General features: G+C 46.1%; 1 protein-coding gene across 2 annotated transcripts in view; it reads right to left on the bottom strand.

The window, feature by feature from the left end:
* The window catches only part of PLPP3 (phospholipid phosphatase 3), a 55759-nt gene extending 43012 nt beyond the window's left edge, over positions 1 to 12747 (bottom strand). Inside the window, exon 1 of one of the 2 annotated variants that reach the window (XM_066597883.1) lies at positions 12153 to 12747. In XM_066597883.1, the coding sequence (XP_066453980.1) occupies positions 12153 to 12291 (139 nt within the window). In that variant the 5' untranslated portion in view covers positions 12292 to 12747. The remainder of the gene's footprint in view (positions 1 to 12152) is intronic. The other variant, XM_066597882.1, reaches the window with a different exon arrangement.
* Between the last annotated feature and the right edge of the window lie 4667 nt (positions 12748 to 17414).

Below are 17414 nucleotides of genomic sequence, written 5' to 3'. Positions count from 1 at the left end.
AGAGCATGATCTATTTTTTTAACTTTTGGCCCTGCTGCTGGACAAGTTTTTTAGAATACTAAAACCCCTTTAAGGTAACTTTTTTTTAAATTGAATTTAAATAGATTCCAATAATAAATTTAAAAAAAAGACATTTTGAAGTAGAAGAAAAAAATTAAGAACTTAATCCTGGAACTACCGAAAGGGAAATTCTGGGCGGGAAGAGGAAAAATATGTGTAAACCATCGCTCCTTCCACCCGGAGGTGCCACTTCGCTTCACATCAAAGGCGACAGATCAATTCCTGGCTAATTTATGGCCACTCAGGACGCGGCTCCACCTCCAAGACAAACACAAAAACTTCTGAAGATTTTTTTTTCTCCTCTTCCAAATGGATTTCGCACGAAAGAAAATCCAACCAGAAGCCGAACGCAGAACTCCAGCTGAAATGCGCTGTCTGTAATCGTAGACTCCTGTTTTCTGCACATTCCCAAGTGTTCTCTAAAGAAATAGCTTTGCATTCACGCCAACGGGCGCTGTCCTCCTGAAAAGCCTCATTGTTTTTAGCCCGCAGCTTTCAGATGCTCGGTATCCTGAACTTGAACCCCAAAGATCTGAACTGGTGAAATGTTTGAGAAGAGACCGAACTCTGCCAGCAGGTCTGTGGTTCATAATAGGCCTCGAAATCTTAGAAGACAGACTGTTCCAAGGAAACCTTTTCATGGGAAGGGAATAAAAGCAATTTCTTAAAAGAAAAACAAAGAGGGATTAGGAACGTGTAGCGGGTTCAAAGAGAGCGCTGGGACTCACACTCCATGATGGAGTCAAGGCTAACGGCTTCCAGTGTCCTGCCGGTGGACAGCCGATCGGCAAGATTAACCCCAACTAATAAACTCTTGTGTGTTTCGATGGTTGTTGTATTTTACCAGATGAAGTAACTGAAGTTTAGTCGGATGACTTAGAATTACGGGGCAAAGTCAGCCGACTGCAAGCTGGAGACATCTCTGGGCTTAAGCCGTCTACTAATCCAAGTGACCACTGAACATGACCACAAGTCATCTGTCCGATACATAGAAATCTACAACTCCCTCCATGACCAGAATACAAGTCATTATATTGTATACATTCAATGGCCCCATTATTAAATCCCTGGGCCCTTCACAATTGGCGCCCCCTGTATGGTAATTCTCCCCGTGACCCCGGAGTGCGGCATAAAATCACGTCACAAGTTTGTCGTGGATAATTTTCAGTGTAAATCCAGCGATCTGGGCGACTTTTAATGAGGCTGGGTCAACCGTGATAGACTAGCTGGGGCCTCACAGTCAACTTCTTTCAGTGTGGAGAGTATACAGAGAATGGCGCGATCGAGGAAAAACGTCCAGCGAGAGGGGATCCTGCGGACAGAAACATTTAGTCATTGAAAGGGGTCGGAGGAGGATGTCAGGAATCGTTCTGACCAACAGGCTGCACAGTCAGAATACAACGCTGGAGCTCCAACTAACGTGTCCAAACGCACAACTCGCCGTTCCTCCGCACGGATGGGATAACAGCAGGCTACCAGTTCCAGCACCATTGGGTCTAAGAGAAACAGAAAAGGCGAGACTCCAGCGGGCAAAAGAGCCCAAAAATAGTATCAATGATCAGTGGAAAAACATTTCCTGGTTAGACTTCTGTTGCTCCATGCTGATGGGAGGTCAGAATTTGGCGCAAGCAGCATGAATCGATGACCCCTTCCAGAACATGTCAGCACCTCCATCTAAACTGCAGCAACTACAAGAAGCTTCCTGTCCGCAGGGGCCAATATTCCTGCAGAACAATTTAATCACCGAGTGGTATTTACACCACGACGGACTGCTGCAGTTCTGAAGGCCAAAGGAGCCCAACGCTACTAGATGGGGGTCTCTAATAAAGTGGTGATTTAATGTAGAACACTACAATCCAGCATTGCCTGACTACTGGACATGACCATTATAACATCACACCGTCCGATGTGACTGCTAGACAGGACCATAATACAAGTCGATTATACTCTGTATATAAGCACTACAGCCACCAGGATCACCCAAACACGACCAGAGACCTCTCCCATACCCTGCATACTGTACACCCCCAACATGACAGAACAATACTATTCTACTCCACACATTATTAATGTTCCCCGGGACGTTCTCACTGTGTATTTGTCCCCGACTCCCTCAGATTCCAGCCTTGTCCCATTCGAGGTGCTGTGAACCCCAGCGCGGCAGATCCTGTCTCCCATGTTAATCACTGCACCATTCAGCTAAAGCCTCCGTCTGAATAGGCCTTTGACAATGGGCCAGGGGCGTATTGAAGCCGCTCCACAAAGCTCAGGCCTTTTATTCCGGGAAAGCACTATTTTCACACTCCTATTAGGGAGAGCTCATAAACCGGCGCTGTGTAATTTAAGGACGCAGCCATCCTCGCTTTCAGTGAGAGACTTTCTGCAAGTCTCAACACAACACGGCTCTGCCGGCAAACAGGTTGCAAAGTATCAATTAATCATGTGTAACTATTAAAATGTGTCAGGAGCTGCCGCCGAACACGGCTGATGAATGATGCAAGTCGTCACGTTTTGACTCGTCATCCGGCAGCGCAGTTTGGTCGATTCTTTAGTGTACGAATGAAGGTGGACAATTACAAGTGGTGATATAACAAGACGAGGATTATGGAGACTGAGATGTGCAATTGGGCATCAATGGTGGTCGCCAAGGAGACGGCCCTGAAACAATGTCTATTGTGCAGAAGTTTCAATAGACTTGGTGGGAAAAAAAAAAATTAACGGCCATTTGGCTCGCTTGGAGTTATGGACGGCATGAATTGGCATTCACAGAGGCATTTCTATGGCCGGTGAAAGCGCGGAGCACAAGGCTGTATTCACTTTTCAGAGATACTAAATTAGATCAGGCAGTTGAAAGGGACATTGTTCTCGGCCCCCTCTCCGCTCTTCTTGATTTCCTAATCAAATGGCTGATTGGAGGGAAAGCACGAAAAGGTAGATGGCGACAAGACAATGAGGTCACAGTGGATGAGCACAGACAGGAGATACATGGAGGCAGGGGAGAGTTCTGCAACATTGTAACGGAAGGTGATACAAAGATGGAGTCTGCAGAAAGTGTTGCAGGTTTAGGATTGCCTATAAGTTGTCCAAGATTTTGAAGCTTTGGGTTAACTGTAGACGATGTCTTCAGATGTTTCATGTGCATTCGTCAGCTGGGTGGTAAATACCAATAGGTGGTGGGTATAACTGTTGGGTGTGAGTACATATGGTTGTCCATTGGGGAGGGAAGAATGTGAAAGTCAAAACTTTTCAGCTTCCACTCAAGGTTTGACTAGAAGACTAAAGTTAGGCTACCTTGTATGAAAAGTACTCTGCTTCCCTTTGGCAGTCACGTAGAGAGTATTAGAGCGACAATGTGCATGCCTAGTCAGCGTTCTAATCATATAGCAGGACACAAGACCGCTGTTCTTGTGATCTGATGGCCCCACTGATCAGACATAAATCCTGTGGAAAGGGGATAAGTTTATTCTTGGGACAACCCCTTTAATCGGAAGCAGCCCATGGCCCCAAAGCCTTTACAGCCAGATCTGGCCAATGCCTAGGCAATGAGTTGACTTTATGTCTATGGGTGGTTGTCTAATGGACGATCCTGGAAACTGATCTTGGAGTAATCAGAAGTCCACTGAGGGTTCCTTAATCATTTTTGGCCCTACAGCTGGGTAACTTCATACCCCACTACCAGATGCATAGACAAGCTAGGTCTTGGTCTTACCTACAGTTGGGTAACTTCATACCCGACTACCAGATGCGTAGACAAGCTAGGTCTTGGTCTTACCTAGGTGTTGGCCCCAGCTGTCAAACCTTTCATGCCTTATTAAAAAAAAAAGTGTGATATGGAATATAAAGTGCTGCTCATGCATGGTCCAAGCATTGACCCAACCATCTCATTGGGGTTATGTGTGTATGGCCAGATTTAAATCCAGAATTACTAGGGAATCCCCAATCTAACAAATTCCATCAAGTAAATCTAATCTAAAGGGAAAACCGGTCCTATCCACTTCCCCAAATAGTGGAATCAGTCAGTGCATGGATGGGAATTGGAGGGACGGCCCGCGGTGACGTTCGTGTTTTCCTGTCAGTTGCTCCCACAAAACCAGCAGATTTTACAGTCTACTAAATACACTTGGATTCTCGCCATCAGCCCTAGCAAAGAAGAGAAGACGTCATCCGGCCTGAAAACCACAGGGAAAAATCCGGAAGAAAAACACAAAAATTCATCAGAAAAAGTCAAACTGTAAAATGTAAAAGTTCCTGTTGCAAATCGCGATCTTGTGTCCGGTGCCACCGAGATGACAGGACTATATGGGGCATGAAGACCCTGGAAGGTAAACTCTGCAGAGGAACTCTCCTGACCCTTCTGTCCTGCCTAAGGCTCTGACAAGACTTTGACCCTGGCCCGGTCTGCAGAGCATGTAATCTCCTCCAGCTTCCATTCTCAGGCTATATCTTGGTTAATTTGTAACTGACCTGGAAGCCCGGAAATGTTCAGAATGGTAAAGCCAATATTAGTATTTCCGCAGTCAATATATGAACTTCAATGGTCTCTTTATATTCTCGTCCTCTTTCTAGTCCTGGGAGAGCTGGGTGACATACATTTAGCCATGACAGCCCCCAGTGGGCATTCTCACCCAGCTTCCTCAGACTCCAGAAAGTAAACCAATATATGCCCTCTCCAAAATAGTTGAAAATTGGCCTTTCTCGACTCTTGGAAAGCTGGGACACAACTCGCCATATTGGTTGTGCTCCTAGTGTTGCTGTCCTCCTAACAGACTTCAGGTGAAAATCTCCAATTCATTTAATATATCGAATATTCCATCTTTCCCTCCGTCATGTAGCTGATGGCTCTCTGCTTCGGCCTATACTTGGCAAACTTTAAAAGTAGCATTTATAGGAATCAGAATTTATAGGGCTTTAACTCAGCCGCCCATTTGAGACTCGCATTTCGCCCATGAAAGAAATACTGCCCAAAGCAATCAGTAAATACAAAGGTTTTTCAAAATGACTAACCACTAGGTGGCGCTAGAATCCTAATGTGCCATTTAATTTGATGTAGAAGATTATTCTCCTCCCATAAAAAAATATTTGAGCATGGTATACTGGAGCCAGCAGGTGTATGCAGATGTATGTGCACACATCCCAGGTCAGATACCCATCAAGTTCCATAAATATTCCTATAAGGACCGGCTCAAGGTCACCTCCAAAGCTGCAAATCAGATTCTATCTTAAGAGACCTCTTAAATTTCAAGGCTTGGATCAAAGACTGTTTTTTCCCCAAAAAATAAAAAAAATGGTAACAGACACATAAATATCACCGAACTGCCAGTGTCAAGCCTGTCTGTGGAGCATGAAGCCCCCTCCGCTCCTTCCCCTTTAAAAAGACCAACAGGGAGATCCAATTTCCACTTTAAAAAAAAGAGACTAATTAAGAAAAAAAGAAGTCAAAAGTAGCTAAATTTCTGTTGAAAATTCTGACCACAAAAGGAGGATCGCACGCTACCTGCCGTTTCATTAGGCGTTTCCTGGAAGGTTTAAATTTCCCCATCTGGACTGCACCCACATAGCAGACATCTTCAGGTTTATTATATTTGCAGCCTCCAGGTCCCTAGATGGCCCGGCTGAGGCCACAGCGAGGTGGACGGGGATAAAAAAATATCAAAAAGTCAACACTACGCAGCTGGTGAAGCAATGAAGGGTTAACCCCCCTCCCAAGCTCTGCATCTCTAAAGTTATTCCAGATGGTCCTGAAACCTCTTCACTGTGGCAACACAGGAATAAGAAACTTTTCTGTAAATATTATTAAGTGGGTGGGTTAAATTACTCCAATCTGTGTCCGACATTGGTGAAATACTTGGGATTTTCCTACCCCCTTCAAGTTTGATACCATCTAAGACCATGGAAAATATGGGATGAAGAAAGTCCACTTGTAAATCCTCCCAAGGAAAGCCCAGAAGTGTTTGCACCTGTCAATCATTCATTAAGAAAACTTTGGCTCTGTGGTTCTCCTCAAAAGGAGCCTTGAAGAGAGTGGTGAAGATGTAGGAAGACCAAGGTGCTGTTTACATTGCCTGTGCAGAGCCGTACCAGTCTACCTAACCTCCGGTTCACCTCACGATGTCCAGATGGTGGGTTCTGCCCTCAGTTTTATCCACGTTAATACATTATAACCTGTCAGGTAACATGGGAATATTGGTGTTGAGTGGAAACCCTGGTTCTTATCTAAGGTGTTTGCTAAGTCCTAGCAACCTCTAAGGACAGGCATCTCTTACAAACCCTCCAAGCATATTTTTAAGAAAGTCAAGATGTATATGTTCTTGCCCGACTCTCCTTATGATGACAGACTCTGAAAATACAAGGTATTCCTCAAGAGAAACATCATAGATGGGTATTGAGGGGTTGTATAACCAAGGTGCTAATCGCCATTGACCGTACACAACCGTACCAGTCTACGGCACCTCCAGTTCCCCTCACAATGACCAGCTGGCGGATTCCGCCCACAGACTGCAGTCATTCAAGGTAATGAATAGGAGTCTGTCAAGGAATGCTGGTGTTGAATAGAAGCCATGGCTCTTATCTCAGATGCCTTCTATTATGTCCTAGCAACCTCTATCCTCATCAGGTCAAAGGCGGCATCTCTTGAAAACTCTCCAAGCACATTTCTAAAATAATTCAAGATGCATTTGCTCTTGTCAAATATTCATTATACAAGGTATTCCTTAAAAGAAACCTTATAGATGATCATGGAGGCGTTGGCCGACCAAGCTGCTTTTCCCGATTCAGTGTAAATAGTCTACAACATCTCCAGTTCCCCTGGCCATAACCAGATTGTGGGTTCTGACCACAGCCTGCAGTCATTTGTGTTCGAGGTAAAGAATAGGAGTCAAGGAATGTTGGTGTTGAGTGGAGGCCCTGGTTCTTATCTCAGGTGCCTTCTAGCATGTCCTATTGATCGCTATCCTCATCAAGTCAAGGGCAGGAACCGCTTGAAAACCCTCCAAACACATTAAGAAAAAATCAAGATGTATTTTTTTGTTGTCAGACGTTTATCAAAAGAAACATCATCGAAAATCATCGAGGGGTTGGCCAACCAAGGTGCTTATCTCCACTGACCGTACATTGCTGTACCAGTCCACAACCCCTGCAGTTTCTCGGATAATGCCCAGATGGTGGGTTCTATGCACAGTTTCTAGTCATTTGTGTTCAAGGTAATGCATCTGTCAATGAATGTCCATGTTGAGTGGAAGTCCTGGTTCTTATCTGAGAGTCTTCTAGCAGGTCCTAGCACCTTCCATTCTACTGAGACAAAGGCTGGTATGCCTGACTAATGAAACACTGGGTTGGACTGGGTTGTTATAAAAGTTGGCTTAACACAGTTTAATGCTGAAGGTCTCCTTCATCCAAGACTACCTTCTTCTCCATGAATAACGGCTTATACAGACAAAGCAAAATTAAACCCAACACTGATAACCTGCTGCAACAAGTTCTCTCACCTTAAAACAACAAAAGCTACTGAATGGGCAAAAAAGTTCTGTGCCATCGTTAACTTATAGTGTCAAGTTGAACTTTGCTATATCTGTACGTCATGAAACTCCATCATGCTTGTCTGTGCTGGGTGATACTACAAGACTGGCTGTGCAATTTGTCATGCAAATGAGGTTAATGTTGTACTTTGTGCAGGTTTTTTAAGAAATCGAAGACTCGTTAATGAAGCTTTTGTCGATGTGACAGGCATCAGATGGAACAGAGAATAATGATTATAATTAGGGGCAGCGACAATTATCCCTATGGGACACACTGACTGCGTTCTGTGGTTTGCTGTGAACCCGGCCACACATTGGTCATTTTTATTCCATATCCCGGACCAGTCAGGTGATGCAACATCAGCAGACAAGATAGATGACTCCCACTGGGTCGGTCTGAGGAATTTTGTAATAACGAGGACAGAAGTTACTAATGAAACATTTGCCACCCCCTGACAAAGCAAACATCTTGTTGACAGTCAATGTCTCGGCTCCCTGATTTATAGACTTGGTCTAAAACATCTGACTCAAGATACAACAGCCTTTACTTTAGTGTTAAAGGGGTTATCCAGTTACAAACTATTGATGGTCTATCCACAAGATAAGTCACCAAGAGTAGAATGGCAGGGGTCCATTACCTGGGACCCCCTGCCAATCAGCTGTTTGCCAGGCCAGCATGCTTGTGCAAGAAGCAGACAGCTCTGTTCTTATACTGTAGTGACCAGATTTGGTATTGCAGATAGTTTCTATTCCTTTCAGTGGGAACTTGGCCTGCAATACGAAGTCTGGCCAATACAGTAAGCACGGAGCGATCCGTTGTTTTTGCAGGGTCAGTGTGCTCATATAATGAGCTGATTTCTGTGGGAAGCAGACAGCTCTGTTCTCACTGCAGTGGCCAGAGGTGGTACTGCAGACCAAATTCCCATTCACTTTAATGCAAGCTGGGCTTGTAATACCAAGCCTGGCCACTGCAGTGAGAATTGAGCTATAAGCGCATAAGTACACAAAGGCCTAGCCAACTCCTGATTGGCGGAGGTCCCTGGCAATGGATCCCCGTTGATCTATTACAAGTGACCTATCCCGAGGGCAGGCCATCAATAGTTTACAATTGGGCAACTCCTTTAACTGGCTTCCTATGAGATGGAAAATAGGGGTCTTCTAAAGACTGAAGAAAGGGGTCTAAACTGACTATTGTTGAGAACACTGTAAAGACCCAAAATCCACTGCATTTCTTAATGCTCATTACCTAAACTACTAATTTAAAGGGATTGTTCAGTTATAAACTATTGATGGCCTATCCTCGGGATAGCTCATTACTAATAGGTCAACAGGGGGTCCATTGCCAGAGACCCCTGCCAATCAGGAGTTGGCTAAACCTTTGTGTACATGTGCACTGAGACGATTTCTGCAGGAAGCGGCCAGCTGTGTTCTTACTCAAGTGGCCGAGCTTGGTATTGCAGGCCCAGCTTGAATTGAAGTGAATGGAAACTTGGCCTGTAATCTCAATCCTGACCACTGAAGTGAGAATGGAGCCATGTGCAGCCTGCTGAAATAAGCACACTGAGCAAGCTAAAAACTGATCTGCAGTGATCCCCCCAGATGGCAGACCTCCCCCCTCCCCCCGCCAATTTATTATTATTTAGGCAATCAGTAGTTTACAACTGGACAACTGCTTAATGAATACCAGCGGATACAAACATCTTCCAATATCTTCTGTCTGTTTCTAATTACCAGTCAACCTCAGGAGCAGCATTCAATGTTTGGGAGGCGTCTGCACAGTGTCACACGATAGCCACTCCTTGGAGAACGCATTAGGGCATTTCATAGCTGCTGGTCATAAATGAATTTTGAGGGAATCCTGTGACACTAAAGGGTCTTCAGAGGAGCATGGTGACCAACACTCAAGGATCCAAGGAGACTCACAAGACAGCTGCCCCCCCCCCCCCCCCCCCCCCCCCCAAGACCAAGAGTAGAAAATGCTGAATGAGTAGAATCAAAGGACAATCACTGAATAACAAGGATCTGGCAATAATCTGAGGATTACGGTCAGAGATTAGCCGGCAGCCTCGGATTAGCACCTATATTTAGAAAATTGACAGTGCAAATGTCAGGTTAACCTGCCAAGTCTTATCTGCTCTCATGATACTATTATCTGGGATCTACGCCTTTAATCTGGAGGGACAGGGCATTGATGCTGGTATTTACTAGCCCATCTACAGTACGGAGTCAATGGCAGAACCATAAAGGTTCTGTATACAAGCAGAGCTAAAGTCTGGTGGAAACACAAAACTTCTTAACCAAGCAAACAGCAATGACAAGGAGAAAATGAGATCTCAACTGCACTGGGTGGACCTGCGCCAACAGACTGTATATCAAGGGGGCTCTTACTAAGTTTAAAGGACCTAATGCTATCCAATCCCCAACTCTTCTCAGTTACATGGAATACAATGCAAACCAGATGTCAATTATATCATGATTTATGGATTCAGCTCAGCTTTAGAGACCCCTTAAGTCAACTTTAAACATCTACTATTGACCAGCTACTTACTACATTGTTGACATGCAGTTTAGAGCCAAGTCGTTGCAATATATGCCTGATATGCGTTGCCTGATATGCGTAGGCTTGCATGACATGACCTTTGGAAGCAAGTCACTGCGACTGTTCTTGAGGCCAGAGTGAATGGGCTATTTGTCACTGCTCTTAAAGGGACAGCATATGGCAATTGTTGACTCCAATGGCAATGATATGATCATATATCTGCTGCTGTAAGTGATTGTAGACCCGGCGCCTGTCCTTACTCCTAGTTATCAAGTTACAGCCAACAGTAAGCTGTAGATTTTACACTGGAAGGAGAAGGGGAGCGTCTAATTGTGGTTTTGGAAAATCATTTCATAAGGGTTGTACAGCTGAGTGGAGGAGAAGTCCTACAACAGTGATTGCAGAATGCAATGTGGAGAATTCCGACCAAAGCAGAAGAGGTTTTCTTTGAAGATATTGAAAGGATTTCTCTTAAATCTGATAAGACAGAACCAGTCCTGCCAGGACAGCTCTCTTCCAGAGACCCAGGCAATGCCATAGCACAGACACTTCTATCATACAGGCACCAGCTGCTCACTCTCAGGAACCTGATGTTTTGCACTAGGCTCTCCCACATACAAGCGACCTTTCACACGTGCAGAATATTTATGCAAGACCCAGAAAATTCTGCACGAAAAGCCGCATGTATACATGTGGGTCATGGAGCAGGAATCCAGTAGATTCAGGCTAAATTCACATTGCGCCAGATTTTGTTTTCCTGCTCTGTTATGGGAGACCGAAAACTGAATCCCCTGGATGAACGGATCCATCTCATATCAGAACCCAATGGATGCCATTGACGATAATGGGGTCCATTTGATTCCTGCCCCTGTCCGGCATTTTTAATGGACGAGAAAGTCCTGCATGCATGACCTTTTCGTCTGGCATATCATGCCGGATGCGCGCCAGAGGCTCTGAACAGAATCTCTAATGCAGGTGTGAACAGAAATTAAGATGCGTCTTTAGGCAAGTCTTGCAGAAATATTCTGTCCCCAACTCTGTGTTCACATGCCGCAGATCTGCCGCGGGTTTCCCATCTTCCATTTGGATCTGCAACAAAATCCGCAATAAATCAGCGAGGTGTGAACACACCCTAAGCTGCGTTCTGTAGGACCACACAGTAGTGTGTACAACCTTATCTGTATGGTTTATATAGCCAATGCTACAATCTAAACACTCACTCCCCACAGGTGGCAGAGCACAAAGAGCACCATATACAGTCATATTGTGCAACCTGCTCAAACATGCTGAGGGTAGTAGTTCTGCTCCATTTGCCCACAGGCTGCATATGATAGAAACCCACAAATCCACACCACATCCATGTAATCAGCGATTGTGGTGTACAGGCCAATACAAATCCTTTATTACCTGTGGAATACAAGCAGTAGATCTGGATCTGCTAGGTGCTTTCCACATAGTTGCACATTTTCCCTTTTGCTGTGACCATTTATACAAGTGAAACTCAACCCTTCTCATCCCGCAGGCTCCGGGGATATGAAGTCAGGGAAGGTTTGCAGAAGTGAAGCAGACAGGATACAATGTTACACATCACTTTTTCCTAAACATAAACATTTCCTGTAAATATGAAGTAGAAGATATTGTGTACATTGGGAGACTTTGCACCAGGTGGGCATCAGAGAGCGCTAGAAGGTCTGCAAGAGGGAAGGGTACTGTAAGCAAAAACAGCAATGCAAAATAGAAGTAATGCAAACACAACATGATGCAAAGTACAATATTAAAAAAAATACAAAATAGTGCAAAATATAACAAAGCAAGCGTAATATAATGCAAAGTATAACACGATGCAACACTGTATACAATGCAAAGTGCAATGTAGCATAAACCATCTAAAATATATAATAACTGCAAGGAGAATCTGGGGCCATGGCATTGTCAGAGGAGTAATTGCCGGAGAACTAAACCCTTCCTAGCTGCAGGACTCCACTCCAGAGCTGCAGGGCTGTCACTGTGTGCAAAGAGAAGCCTAAGACTGAACTCACCGACTATAAGGCAGAATAGATCCAGGAAGATGAGGAGAATCTTCTTGCAGTTGCCAGGGCCATTATTGTTGTTTAGAGTGGTGCTGCCCCCATTCCTGCTCTCCGGCACCATTGCCTTGTCATACTTGTAGTTCTGCATGCTGGTGGAGCAACTGGAGACAATTTTCTTTAAATCCAGGCTGCCCAGCTTTGCACTCAGTCACTGACAAGTACAGGGAGCCGCTGACTTTGTCCTCTGTTGACAATCCCAGGGAGAAAAGTCCTTCCAGATTAGAGTTCCAGCTCGCACATAGGAAAAAGTTAGCAGAAGTTCTTGGAGTGTTTCCTGGGGGTACAATCCAAGCTGCAGTGATTGTTGGGGGGCACTCAGGGCTCCAGCCTCCGGCACAAGGGCTAAGGGAGTTTTGTGATGAAGAAGCTGCGGCTCTGCCTCTGCCCCGTCCTGTCCTCTTGCACTTTTATTCCAGAGCTCTGTTTTCCAGCCCCCTGAAAGTTACTGCCTGCTTTTGGCTCTGATGGGATTTGACTTGTTCAGCCCCCTTCCTGAAACTCACTTATACATATGATAATTAAGAGCACATTTGTTTTCAGGGGAGAGAAAAAGAAACTCCTGCAAAAGTGATCCCAGCAGAATGAGGAGGGCGCCCCTAGTGGTCACACTTCACATTTATACAAGTTTGTTATTACTTCTGTGCTAAACTCCTCCTGCAAAGTGACAAAACTTTACCTTGTCCTTCTATGGAGGTAGCAGGCTGGGAGGGCTCTGGGCTGATCTGCAGGTACTTCCCTTGTGTGTTCATTCACATGATGCCATGCATGTAGGAACCTGTGAGACCTGCTGGCATGTCAAGAGGCTGGGTCATTAACGCTTTGCTTGCTACAGCTATGAACACCTTACTTCTGCAGCTGGGTAATGGAACTACAAGTTCTAGTGTTGATGCAGGTGCAAAATTCGCTGGAACTTGTAGTTCACCAGCAAGCTACTGCGGATTGTAATTCCGCTTACTGGATGCTGTAGTCCCACAAGAGGGGAGAGAGTTGGGGTATGTCCAGCACGTATTCCGCGCCAAAATCTGCTCACAATACACATCCCATTGAATTGTAATGGGAAACTATCCCTGTCTTGACAATACGTTTTTTATTTTGTTCGCACGGCGTAATTGACGGGGTGGAAAAAATACACGTTAAAATACTCCCCAGTGAATTTTCGTTATTTAGGCACGGATGCGCGTCAAAATACACGTCCAAATCTGGCAACACGTTTTGAGGCTCGATTTAATTGCAGAGCCAAAATCCGATGCATAAAACAAAAGTGACCCTTTTTCTGCGACGTGTATTGTAAATGCACATCGGAATAAAACGTGTGGTTTAGACGGGGCGCGGTCTCCCATTACAAATCAATGGACCGTACACTGTGCATGTATATTGGAGCAGAATGCACACCAAAATATGCGCCAAAATACGCTGTGTGAACGTACCCTTAAAATCACCGAAAATAAAGCGGCCTATCGCTGACACGTGTTTTCTGCCCTAATTTTTTGCCATTGAAATCAATGGCACGTTATATCTGCGTTTCCAGGTTACGGACGCGTATTATAGAACGTACTTTGCAGTTCCATGTCTAAAAACCGCGTGCATATAAAGCAAAGTACAATCTAAATACACGTAAAAATCAAGCGCAAAGACCACCGCGACAAACTGAGTGCGTTTTGTGTGGTTATTTACACCCTATAGAATCTGCCATAGGAACATACCTTAAGGGCGTATTTTCAGTCCGCGTTACGCACATTAAACGGACACCATGAGCCCCATTTATTTGCGTTGGGTTGTTCAGAAGTATTTTTTTTATGCACATTTTTCTATTTCCGTTTGTTTCTCGGACCAAAATCGCCCATTAAAGTCTATAGGATTGTGTAAATCTGCAGCTGCGCACATATTCATTGCGTTGGTAGGAAACTGCGGTTAAAAAAAATAGTGACATCAATTGGGCCGCCTTGCTTTTTTTTTGCGCATGTGAAGAATCCGCAATAAATACTTGTACAAAAAAATCCAGACCAAATACCCGAATACGTGCAGCAAAAGCGATGCATTTCATGGACGGCAGTTGCACATGCCCCTGTGGAGGAGTCCGTACCGTATTTGGGCTCATTCACAAAGGCCTCTGCAATTTCGGTTTATGAAATACGCAGCGTTTTTGCTGCTGCTTTATCTTCGTACGCGATGCCTGAGTGATTTTTTTCGCACATGCAAGAAAAACTAACATGCCCAATCACTGTCGCTATTTTTTCCCACTTTCTCCTGCAAATCTCATAGATTTTTTTAATGGGCAATTTCTGTCCGTGATAAAATGGGACGCTGCAATTTTTTTTTATTTTTTTTAAGCGCGTGAAAACCGCAGTGAATGCGTGCTTAAAACACAAACAAAATACGCAGTAAATACAGTTTGGGTGCGCATTTCATGTATCAAAACTGCATACACCTTTGTGAATGAGCCCCAACCTAATGGAAATCAATGGGGTTTATACTGTCCGTATCATACGCTGTACCGAAAATCCGCTCATGTGCATCTAAGACGCTGGTTGGGGGGGGGGGGTTATGCTGCATGATGTAGGGATGTTGCAGGTTACTGTGTGTTTTTGATATGACGTTCTCCCCATATATAAGGTCATATGGACTACAAGTATCAGCAGCACCCCCAATATGGCAAGTATAGACACATTATGGTAAGAGCATGCTGGAACCTGTAGTGTAACACAAGCTGGCAGCAGCAGGATTCACTGTGTGTTTCGCAGTCACCTGTTTTAACAGGTCAGAGAGAAGAGTCACAGCAGAAAATAGCCAGGTAGGTGGAGACTGCTCACCTGGTCACAAAGGAAGACGACCCACCTATGGCCTCAGGTAATCCACTGCTGTATACTCATTAACTCCACTATTACAATACAACAGCTTCACAGGATTGTGTTTACCTGCCTGCTTAATGCTCCCCGGGTCATTGTAACTGATTTACAGAATATCAATAGCTTGTCTCCTGTTACTATATATATGTGTCAGGCTTACTCCCAGGAGACGCTCCACACTGTGCGCCACAATGCCTGCTTATCTTATAATGTCCTCAATCAATTAATTACAGTGTAATATACAATAAAGTTATTATTGTACATTTCTGAGTCACTGTGTACCTACATTACTTGTCCTGTACTGATCCTGAGTTACATCCTGTATTATCCTCCAGAGCTGCACTCACTATTCTGCTGGTGGAGTCACTGTGTACATACATTACTTATCCTGTACTGATCCTGAGTTACATCCTGTATTATACTCCAGAGCTGCACTCACTATTCTGCTGGTGGAGTCACTGTGTACATACATTACTTATCCTGTACTGATCCTGAGTTACATCCTGGATTATACTCCAGAGCTGCACTCCCTATTCTGCTGGTGGGGTCACTGTGTACATACATTACTTATCCTGTACTGATCCTGAGTTACATCCTGGATTATACTCCAGAGCTGCACTCACTATTCTGCTGGTGGAGTCACTGTGTACATACATTACTTATCCTGTACTGATCCTGAGTTACATCCTGTATTATACTGCAGAGCTGCACTCACTATTCTGCTGGTGGAGTCACTGTGTACATACATTACTTATCCTGTACTGATCCTGAGTTACATCCTGTATTATACTCCAGAACTGCACTCACTATTCTGCTGATGGAGTCACTGTGTACATACATTACTTATCCTGTACTGATCCTGAGTTGCATCCTGTATTATACTCCAGAGCTGCACTAACTATTCCGCTTACACTCAGTGAATGTGGGTCACTGTCATTACTGGGAACATTACAGGGCACTATTACTACTGGAAACACTATAGGAGTCACTATTACTACTGTGGCCCCCATGGGGGGAATTGCATTTACCACTGGGGCCCCCGTGGGGGGGGGGTGCTTTTACCACTGGGGCCCCCGTGGGGGGGGGTGCTTTTACCACTGGGGCCCCCGTGGGGGGGGATGCTTTTACCACTGGGGCCCCCGTGGGGGGGGGGATGCTTTTACCACTGGGGCTCCCGTGGGGGGGGGATGCTTTTACCACTGGGGTCCCCGTGGGAGGGGGATGCTTTTACCACTGGGGCTCCCGTGGGGGGGGGTTGCTGTTACCACTGGGGCTCCCGTGCGGGGGGGTTGCTGTTACCACTGGGGCTCCCGTGGGGGGAGGATGCTGTTACCACTGGGGCTCCCGTGGGGGGAGAATGCTGTTACCACTGGGGCTCCCGTGGGGGGAGGATGCTGTTACCACTGGGGCTCCCGTGGGGGGAGGATGCTGTTACCACTGGGGCTCCCGTGGAGGGGGGATGCTGTTACCACTGGGGCTCCCGTGGGGGGGGGATGCTGTTACCACTGGGGCTCCCGTGGGGGGGGGATGCTGTTACCACTGGGGCTCCCGTGGGGGGGGGATGCTGTTACCACTGGGGCTCCCGTGGGGGGGGGATGCTGTTACCACTGGGGCTCCCGTGGGGGGGGGATGCTGTTACCACTGGGGCTCCCGTGGGGGGGGGGATGCTGTTACCACTGGGGCTCCCGTGGGGGGGGGGATGCTGTTACCACTGGGGCTCCCGTGGGGGGGGGGATGCTGTTACCACTGGGGCTCCCGTGGGGGGGGGGATGCTGTTACCACTGGGGCTCCCGTGGGGGGGGGGATGCTGTTACCACTGGGGCTCCCGTGGGGGGGGGATGCTGTTACCACTGGGGCTCCCGTGGGGGGGGGGATGCTGTTACCACTGGGGCTCCCGTGGGGGGGGATGCTGTTACCACTGGGGCTCCCGTGGGGGGGGGGATGCTGTTACCACTGGGGCTCCTGTGGGGGGGAGATGCTGTTACCACTGGGGCTCCCGTGGGGGGGAGATGCTGTTACCACTGGAGGCCCCCATGGGGAGGATGCTGTTACCACTGGGGGCCCCTGTTGGGGCATGCACTTATTACTTACTCGTTTGGATTCAGCAGCTCTCTTTAGCCTCACAAGTGAACGTAAAGATCCTCTTATAAAAGTTTTGGGTTCCTCCCTGGTCGGTCGTTCCTCCCTGGTCGGTGTGGGTGGAATGAGTCGTCTGGTGAGTTGTGTTTCTTGAGCTCACTTTACAGCAAGTGTTAAAGAGCTGCAAAAAATAATGGAGAGGGACGAGTCATGTTGGCTTGCAGCAGCGTCATGACTAGTGCTACAATGTAATGTGTGGGCTATGGCCTTCAGTAACAGCTGGACT

Source organism: Eleutherodactylus coqui, chromosome 3 (genome assembly GCF_035609145.1).
Source record: "Eleutherodactylus coqui strain aEleCoq1 chromosome 3, aEleCoq1.hap1, whole genome shotgun sequence".
NCBI classification, from domain to species: domain Eukaryota; kingdom Metazoa; phylum Chordata; class Amphibia; order Anura; family Eleutherodactylidae; genus Eleutherodactylus; species Eleutherodactylus coqui.
This window is presented reverse-complemented; position numbering and strand designations above follow the sequence as displayed.